This window comes from Lagopus muta, chromosome 1, assembly GCF_023343835.1.
Source record: "Lagopus muta isolate bLagMut1 chromosome 1, bLagMut1 primary, whole genome shotgun sequence".
Lineage (NCBI taxonomy): Eukaryota > Metazoa > Chordata > Aves > Galliformes > Phasianidae > Lagopus > Lagopus muta.
Window position 1 is genome coordinate 127,098,132 of NC_064433.1, and position 10,111 is coordinate 127,108,242.

The 10,111-nt window shown below is 34.0% G+C and overlaps 1 protein-coding gene across 1 annotated transcript in view; it reads left to right on the forward strand.

The window, feature by feature from the left end:
* PRKX (protein kinase X-linked) overlaps positions 1–9,727 on the forward strand; it is a 55,497-nt gene extending 45,770 nt beyond the window's left edge. Inside the window, exons 6-9 of the mRNA XM_048959649.1 lie at positions 1,380–1,437; positions 2,251–2,328; positions 5,365–5,513; positions 6,020–9,727. Coding sequence (XP_048815606.1) covers positions 1,380–1,437; positions 2,251–2,328; positions 5,365–5,490 — 262 coding nt within the window. The 3' untranslated portion in view covers positions 5,491–5,513; positions 6,020–9,727. The remainder of the gene's footprint in view (positions 1–1,379; positions 1,438–2,250; positions 2,329–5,364; positions 5,514–6,019) is intronic.
* Positions 9,728–10,111: the final 384 nt, after the last annotated feature.

The following is a 10,111-nucleotide window of genomic DNA, read 5'->3' on the forward strand; positions in this document are numbered from 1 at the left end:
TGTTTTCTAGTTATACTGGAAGAGCAAACTCCATGATTTCACTTTGGCTGTATATCCTATGTCTCTTATTTTGGTTTTCTGGATTTCTTTTCAGTTCTACTCAGCTGAAAAGATTGTTTATAGCCACTTATGTAGCCTTCTCTGTGAAGAACTGGAAGGAAGCATTTCACTGAAGGTCACTGTAAAAGGAATCAATTGCTTTATTTAATATAATCCAAACAATGACTGTCTGAAACTATCATGAGAGTTTAAAAAAATGATTTCTGCCTTCTTTATTCTCCTTTTATCTGGCAATTGAATATTTTTCCAGTTTAGTTTTTGAACTGTATCCTGCCAAATACAACAGCTTTTGAAACAGTCCAGCACATTCACTTGTGAGTTGATGTATTCTTTGTGCGTACACTTTTGTGATTCCTAGGATACATGACACAATATTGTTTTTGTTTTGGAATAGTAGGTGTTTGAACCAAGGGTAGAAAGAGACAGGTATGCTATGTTTGCCTTTTTTTTTTTTTTCCTGTAAATCAGCTTGCTTAACCTTCTGCAAGGTTAATAAGTCTAAATTGGCCATATTCTCTAGATCTTTAGCATTTCATGCAATATTGGAACCTTCAAGTCTGTTGAGACTGTAGAAACAAGAGAGGTGGTTCAATTGTTCTTACCTTTCATTGGAAGTTTGTGAAGGAAGAATGATATGTAGTACAGTAATAATTGAGATACAAATTAACTGCTTCAAATATATGAAGATAGATTTTCTCCCAACTTGTAAGTAATCAATTGAACTCATTAAATTATGCTCACTTAGTTTTATGGTGTTCGGCACTTAGAAAGCACTTTGCTCTTAAAACACAAATTCTTTGTGTCTCTGAATGTATTTTCGTCTTTTGAAAGGTCGATGTAGCTTTATGTAGAGTTGCTCAGTGATGTAGAATCACAGAGGAAAGTTTTCATTTTCACTGAAATGAAAGAGCTTGCAGATCTTACTAGTTTTATAAAGATGAGTAGTTCTTCCATGGTTTCCCCGAATACTTAGCTGTCACAGGATTTAAATTTGAATGTATGAAGTTGAGGGTGTGACTTCATCTGTATTTTATGTATGAACTAGGGTTGTGTTCTGCCAAATAGATTTGAGATCAATTTTGATACTCGGAAAGCCCAGGAAAGTACAACAACGCATAGAAAGATAGTTCTACTTGGGGAGAAGGAAAGAAGAGAAAAAAATGACTCTTAACTCTTCTGAAATGCAAAATAAATGAATGGATAAATTGTACACAGTGTTAACTAGCCAAAGTGATGTAAGTTCTTATTCTACAGCATTTGTATGGAAGTCAAACATATATTGCTTCTGTTGAACAGAGAACACATATTCTTTATTGCAGAGACCTTATTAAGAAGCTACTTGTGGTTGACAGGACAAGGCGATTAGGAAATATGAAGGTCAGTATAAAATGTTAGATGTAATGCACAAGGTGAAAGAATTCTACAGAAAAGACTTAAGAATAGTTTTTAGTTTTATAAGCAGGAGTTTGAATTACGTTTCCAAATGTGACTTCTGTTGTACAGTTCTAAATGAAAAGTTTAACTCTGTGTTTCTGCAAGTCGTACTCATATTGTTATCCTCCTCTTCTCAAAAGTAAAAATAAATAAATAAATAAATGTTTTTTTCCTTATGTACTTAACTGAAATCAAGCCTACCAAGAGAAAGTAATCACTACAAAACACTGAAATGAAAAAATAAATGGTTTTACATATATAAATATTCTTATGACAGTACTCAGGACTTCTTGCTGTCAGTATGAAATGTCTGTAACGTTTGATAAAGGTATTTCCTAGTACTGTCTTCTAATTTACACTCCACCACCCCACAGTTAATTTTTTTTATTAGTGTGAGAATTAGAAAGCAGCTCTGAATAAGAGTCATTCTGTAAAGCTCTGGAGTAAACTGAATTAAACAAAACTGCAGTGAATGGCATTGAGGATATTTTAAGTTTAATTTTCATCTATCTTGTGTAAGAGGAATGCTAAAAGTAAATTAATAAATTGGACTTACTGCTGGAACTCAGGATCTGCTAGGGAAATAACACCTGTAAATTTATCCTGTAGAATCTTTTATTGATTATCTCCTGAAAAAATGATATAAGGTTAAATAAACCACTAGGGTTTTTTTATGGCATAGTTCTTATGGTGAAATACATGTCTTGGCGTTCATATCCCTTTATTAAATGTTCTGTTTTTCTTCGTTTTTTAAAGAATGGAGCAGATGATGTGAAGAGACATCGATGGTTCAGGTCTATAGACTGGGATGCTGTGCCTCAAAGGAGACTAAAGGTGCCTTCTGAAAAATACTGTGTAGGATATGTCAATGAGAAGTTACTGTTCATTTGAACTGTTCTGTTGAAACTTTTTTGTTGTGTGTGTATGTGTTCATGTGTGTATGAGTATCTGAGTATTTGTATCCATCAATAATTATACTTTTCCTCTGCAAATTTAATTTACTTGAATGTCTATTCACATATTATGTGCGATACACATATGAATAGTCAATTTTAAAAAGCCTGCTTTGTTTTGCTGGAGTCTGGTGATTAACATTACATACAATAAGCTTCAGTTTTCATTTATAGGTCTTTGTAAGTAACTACTGTTGTAGGATTGAAAGAGTGTTGGTGTGGGGTTACCTTTGTTTGTGTCTTGTATTTGTGGGAATATTTTCTCTGGGCTTTAATTTTTTTCTGCCAAGTTCAACTCAGGTAAATGCTTTAATAAAATGTAAAGCATATGGGAGTAGGAAAAAGAGGAGAGGTGAGAAAGAAGGATTTATGAATGTAATTCTAACATAAGTTTTAACAGCACTGAATTCTAGTATTATGTGAGTGAGGGCAGATGTTTGCAAAAGCTATCAACACTGTAACATGCTTTTTAAAGCACTTTGGAAGTAAACCCTTCTTTCTTTCCTCAAAGTTCTAACTGGAACAGTTTCTCACAGAAGTGATTTTCAATAACATAGATAGCCATCTGCAGTCAGTCAAGTACTAATTAGATGTTTGGATTTACATTTATTTGCACGACTTTTTACAGTGAATTTCTAACTAGATAATTTGGGGAAAACAGATAAGAGGTGAAAACACTCATGAGGTATTTTTGTAAACAACATCCTAATGTAATGCTGTAGGCAGTTTTTTTCTCTATTTGATGTTGGGATTACTACACCTAATTGACACCTAATTTATCTACAGGTGTTACAACAAAGGCACATTTTTCATATTACCTACTATAAATTCTGATCACGCAGATGGGAATTTAAAATCGTAACAAATTTTGACTCTGGTTTACAAGGATTTGTATTACTAAATAAATAGCAAATAGTATTAAAAAGGTGAATGTTAGTCTCAGATCCAAGCACCCTTTATGCAGCATTGTAATTAAGAAAAAACTCACTGGCATTCGGGTGATGAATTTGAAATTTTGTTTCTTATTCTTAGTGATGATTGCATTGAACTTTAGAAGATGAGGATGAGATCCTACTTAATTATTCTTCAAAGCAAAGACATAAGTTGGGTCAGAAATTTGCTTTGTGATTCTGCTTCTAAAAGTAACTATTTTGATACTGATGAAGAGATGGAAAACATGACATAATACATGCATTTTTCCTCTAAAACGTATGAGTTGTTCCGTTGTACAAGTGGGCATGGAATCACAGTTCTGAAATGATCTTAAATGTCAATATTTTGCAAATAACATTAAGTGGTGGGAGAGAGAACATAGTTTTGTTAATGCAAATTCCTCTCTCTGCTTCTGTATTACATAACAAAACTTGTTTCCCTGATAGTTTGTTTCCAGGGAAGCAGGGCTATCAGACATTCCCTCTCATGGATCAAATAGCTCTGATTTTTCTTGAAGACCCATTTTCCATGAGCCTTGAGGCTCTTTGACATTTTGAAAGCAAGATCAGAATAAAGCAGGTTTTGGTCCAGGCTACATCTTCCCTTGTCTTTAGCTGTAGCATTTTGGCAGTCTTCAGTCAGTTTGGGTAGCTTGTCTCTGCATAGGAAGTTTTGAAAGTACATTTTCAAGTTCTTTTTGCAGTTTGGGAACATTGGAGGATAGAGATTATGAAAGACTGTAACCTGGAGGTGTGCTACATACCTGTGTCCGCCACGCACAGCTCTCTGGAACTTTGCATTAAACACTAAATCACAGAAGCTGAGCTTCTGGAGCAAAGAAGGTTGTTCCCATATTCAAAAGAATCTGTGCAGTATTCTGGGGCTGCCATATTGCCAAAACAAGGCTTTGTTTTTGATTGAAGTATGGAGGTACTGTCTGTAAGGACTTTTCCTTCCAGCTGGAAACTTGGTAGTGCTGTTTTTCTAAGCCTGAAATTTCAAATTAGGTCTCAGAGCCAATGGCAGTCTTTATCAGGAAATGGAGAACAACATTGTGCTTTGTAGTTCTTTTTGTGCTGTAACTTTCTTTGGCCTATTTGGTGTTCTTTAGGTTTTCTTAAACTAGAGCAGTATATTCGGTATGCTGATACTTAAGGTCACTATACCACTAAGAAGGGGATAGAAATGAAGGTCACATGAGTAAAGAAATGTTTTTTCTACCTGTAACTGATTAAATGTTTCAGAAAGAAGGTTTCTCACATTCCTGTGTCCAGAAGGGCAGAGTAATCTCAGCACTAAACTAAAAGAAAATAGGAAAAAAAACCTGTAAACTGGAAATCCAAAGGATCTTATGAGGAAAGAGGTAGAAAACAATTATTTCTCATTGGACTTCCAACTTTCATAAAATCCAAAGACCCATTTGTGTTAAGATACTTTTACAGACATTCTTGTGAAAATCAGTTTTTTACAGTGCAGCAGCTTCATTATTTGCTGCCTAGAAAAAGGCGTAGTAGATCGTGTGAGGCACATACAAGTGAGTCATTTCATCCTCTTCAAATGCAGCCAATCTGTTTTGAAAGCAGAAGGCTTTTTTTTCTTCAATTACAAAGCAATTACCTGCCCTGCTATCATGACTTTATCTTAGTTGAAAGGGATCTGATGATGATTATGCTGCTGCTTGCCAGTTGGCCAAAGAGTGAAACATGAGGAGTGTGGCAGAGTCCTCTGTAACAGAACATGCCTGGAAGCCTAACTGAAATAATCTTGTGCAGTAATTAACTTCCATTTGTAAAGCATCTGGAGCTTGAATGCTAAACAAATGGATATCTGTGTTATAAGTGTTTTGTTTTTTTTAACTTCAGACAAAGCTTTGGAACACATACGTGTTGCCATAGTCTTTTCTCTCTCAACATCAGTCGATATTGGTGAAAAAGGTGAACTTCTGTAAATGCATACTAACTTCTTTTGTACTTATGCTCACTAGCCTCCTATCGTGCCGAAAGTATCCAATGATGGAGATACTTCCAATTTTGAAGCTTATCCTGAAGATGACTGGAATAAAATGCCTCCAGTACCCCCTAAAGATCTGGAAATTTTCAAGAACTTCTGAATGCAACATCTACAATGGACAAGGTACGTTTACAGGGCCAGGAATCCTCTTCAAAGGTTGCAGGTTGGGGAGAGCCTTGTGCAGAAACTATATCTTCTGATTCATAACAGTGATTAATTCTTCCATACAGGTCTTGAAACCAACATGAATTGGCTACAGGAATGTATGGTATAAAGTAAAATTGATAACTGATATATTTTAAAGCAGGCTTACTGAATGATAGAGGTATGCTACAGGCTTTGTTCTGTAGTGATTCTTATCCAAGCATATGGATATTTAAGCTTTCAATCTTTTTAAATTGAGTGTGAGAAGCAAATATGTAGATTGATTTGACAAATAACAACATTCACTTCTTAACTCCAAGATTTTTGTATTAAGAGTAAATGCTTTAGTTCAAGGAACAGGATTGTCAGTTTAATTCTATACCTTGAATTATGTTTTAGTACTATGAAAGACTGAAAACTGACATTGAATTCACGTGTTCTGCCTTGTTTTTTTAATTCTTTTTTTCATTGTTTTTTTGCCCTAGAAACTGGAAAGAAAGTGAAGTGAAGAGCAAGTCTGAAGAAAAAATTAAATTAATACATAAATGAAAACTTTCCTTGTGGATGAGAATTATACTGCATTCAGATATGCAAATGAGAATATAATGAATATCTAAGGAGTTGGAGGCAGGCAAGAATCAGTTTTAGCTGAAAACATTTGGCATTGGTTTAGTAAATTGTAACGTTGGCAGTCTACTCTGAAGTAGACTTGAGTAAAGTGAAATATTTTAGGATTTTTTTTTTTAACTTATGGTTTAGTTAAGTTTCCTGCTATTCCCAGATCCTTTTTGCATAATTAACTCATAGATTTAATTTTATAAGTTTATACTAAACTTGTGTAATTAAAAGCACAAATTAGTATATATGTATATAATGAATACAATACAACTAAAGCACAGGAACTGTGCAAAGATGTAAATTTTTGTACTTTGCAGAGTCTATGATTTTTATTTTTCAAATAATGTTTTTCAAGAAGTTCTCTAGGAATAAAAATCTTAAAAGGATAAATGAGTTTTTCATCATCTTATATACATTTTATAATTCTTTGTAAAAATAAAAAATAATTAAGTTTTAAATAAGATTTGTACCTAAAATTTCCAATGCCTCATACTTGCAACCATAGTACTTGAAAGCAGAAAGACAAGGGCATGTTTTATTGTTGATTAAGATACATCTTAATGGTTAATTTATGAAATTATGTTACACTGATGTCTCTACAAACCAGGATATTGAGTGATGACGTGCTGTCTGAAATGTGATTCCTCTTGTGACAACTCTCTGTAGACATTCAGTTCAGTGCATACTGGTATAAGGGCTATAACTGGCTCTTACAGGAGTTGTTCTCTCTCTTAGCTTGCTGTTTTCTCTAAATTTAGAGCATGAGCTGTAACAGACTTTCTTCATTATTGGCGTAGTTGTTGTTGAATATTTGGAGCTTCTAACTATCAGAGGGAACACTAAATATATGTTAGAGCCTGCTTTTTCTGCTCCTGCTTTTGGAAATAGCCTGAAGTCTCCACTGCCAGGAATTCTGTATGTACAGTGTTCAAGCCTTAGATCTGAGGAATATCTTTAAAACTGTGTGACAGCTTTCTGAAATCTTAAATACACTGAATTTAGGAAGTATTCACAATACTGTTTCATTTTAAGTAGTACCAAGTATCTGTATGTGCATTTGTATTTCTCTTGTATAGGAGTACACATAAACACAAATTCAGGATTGTTTTAGTCTTTTTCATGTTTCATATTGTGATATTTGTTTTAATATAGGGGAAACTGAGTGCTTTGATTTCAAAAAGTAAATACTTTTTTGGTTTTAGATAACTTTTAGGGAAATCATATTTAGATCAAAAGTTTTTGTTTGTTTCGGAAGCACATCAGCTTACTGAAGTTGTACCACTATGACTGATGGCTCTACATAAAACTGTCTCTGTAGATCTTACAGACTGCTTTCCCTACAAAGAGTTCTCCACATTTTTATTAATCTAAAATGCCATAAAAATGGAGGCCAAAGATTCATTTTTCTGAACTAAATTCTGTGTGCTTACTATACGGGCATTCTAGTAATTGCAAATTAAATTACTGTCTTTATAAATTTATGACAGATCTACAGCTGGTCTGTCCTGGTGGAAAAATTTCTTCAATTCTCTTTTGTTTGACAATGCAGAGGCGTGGTAAAATAGTAAATGAACTTTGAAAGCTTGCAATTTCTAGTTTATTAGATCTCTATAAAACAAATTAATTCTTAGAAACTGTATGACTTTTTTGCAGAAATACAATATGTAATAAAGTTACACTTCTTCAAAGAGGTAATTCTGGATTATTACAAATGTTTAAAAGTGCTGCAAGTTGATTGCCCCAGCTGAAAATCAGTGAAAACTATATAGGAATATATAATAACGAGAAAATCCATGGAAAATTATCCTTTTAACATGGTAAAAATACCTCATTCTCTTGAAAAATGAGTCTAGACTTCTGTATTTGTATCTGTGGAGTGAGTTATTCCAAATCAGCTGGAGGAACTGAAGTACATAAAAGAGCTTACTTTGTCTAAGGGGGGAGGAAGCACAGTTTATTTTTTAACGTGCAAGTTTCAGTATTTTTTTTAATCCTAAGTACTACAAAAACAGCATGATTTTGGTTTTTTTTCTTTCAAATTTAAAAACTGCACTGCGTTTAAGTCTTCAGAACTGAGTAAATGGAGTTTGAAATTGCATTTGACTAATTTGCTACATTGGTGGTCAGAAGTTTTGAAAGGCTGAACAGAAAAAATGGATTTTCTTTCTTACCCATTCGTACTCATTCACGTACCCATTGCTGGCAGTGGATGCACTGGCGCTCACTATGATAGAGACTAAAGCAGTGAATACAGTCTTCTTTATAGTACTAATCCACGGACTTCACATTGTTTCCAGAGCCATGTGTACTTATACCTAACTACTGACCTCGTCAACATGCTTTCTAGTACAAAGCTACCTTCAAAATTTTTTAAATTAAAATCCTTAATAAGAAACCTTTTTGAAACATTATGAACGACCAGTTATTTTCTCTACAGTCTTCAACTTACTGAACTGTTACTATACATGCCCATTTTATTTATTTGCACAAGTGAGTTGGTTTTATTTTAAGTCTTTGCTGGGACTTCATGGACCACTAACGAACACAGTTCTGAGTGCTGAAGCAGATGTTTCCAGATACACACTGCTCTAAGGACTCTGGATTTATTTTATTGTTTCTTAAGCAAGCTAGAACACTTTTGTTTTTCCTTCCTCCTCTATTCTGAAGTTCATTTTATTATGGTTGCTTCTGTTAACATATATTTTTGCATATAGACTGTTGCATAAGGACTGTTTTCTTGCAAGAGCCCATAGGCCTTTCATATTCTGCTTTGGCAAACAAGAATGTTAAACATTAAAAAGCAATCTTTATTTTTGAGTTTTATATATATATATTTTTAATTGCCCGATTTGAGGTTTTAAGTGATAAACGTGCATTGTAAACTTAATTGCCTTGTAACCAAATAATAAAAATGCTTCATGATTTAAATGGAGAACATGCTGTAGATTTTCCTGTAAATTAGCTTGATCAATGAATATGTGTGCTACTGAGCTTTAACTAATGTGATCTTCCACTGTAAAAAATCATTGTTAATTGATCAAAATATAGGTACTGAACTATGTTTAAATAGATCAACAGGGATTTTGCAGGTTTGAAAGCAATGAAGATATGGCTGTTCCTCAGCCCATCTGCTTGCCATTCAGAAGAGTTGTGATGCAGTGCTTCCTATGCTATAGAGTTATTTTTCAGCTTTCAATGACTGTAGCATGATTCCTTTTCATACTGTACTGTGTACAGACTTGCCATGTTTTGCACTTTTCTATGGCAAACCTAACTGCTTTATAAATACTCTGTTGTGTCGTAGGTAGTGGTAGCAATAGCAGGCATTTGTGTAGTACGTGACCAGTTTGAACCGCTAGATTTGCGAGGTGAGCTTGGACTAATGTTGTATGTTGCTGGTTGCTTGTTGTAGCTCACATGTGTAAGTACTGTTCAAAGTTACAAAGTCAGCCCTCATTGCACAATGAAAATCACTGTGATCTGTACATAAACCCCAGTAAAATTTTATTGCTGCTTAATTTATGTAATATCTGTCAAATCTGGATTCATTTAATAAACCTTTATAACTTTTTGAATGTTTAAACCTAGTTTGCTTCCATTTATGGTGGGAGGAGGTACACGTTCTTCATCCAAAAAATGATGAGGGAGAGAGGAATAGGAAAACAACTTTTCCTTCTTCTCGGGAGTTAAGTCTTTCCAGAGTATGGCAGAAGTGGTGGAAAATACTTCATTTGGCATGGAAGAAGTACCAAGAAGTACATTTTCCAATTCATTTCAGGTATACTGATACTGAAAACCATTGACTCGAACTTCTCATTAAACTTTGATTATATGACCCTAATTTATTTGACATTTTCACAATTTAATGATCTGAACACTGTCCGGAGCATTATTTCAATCTTTGCTGTCATTTTGCTAAGCGCCAAAGAATATTCTTAAAATGTCAAGCACACCTAGCT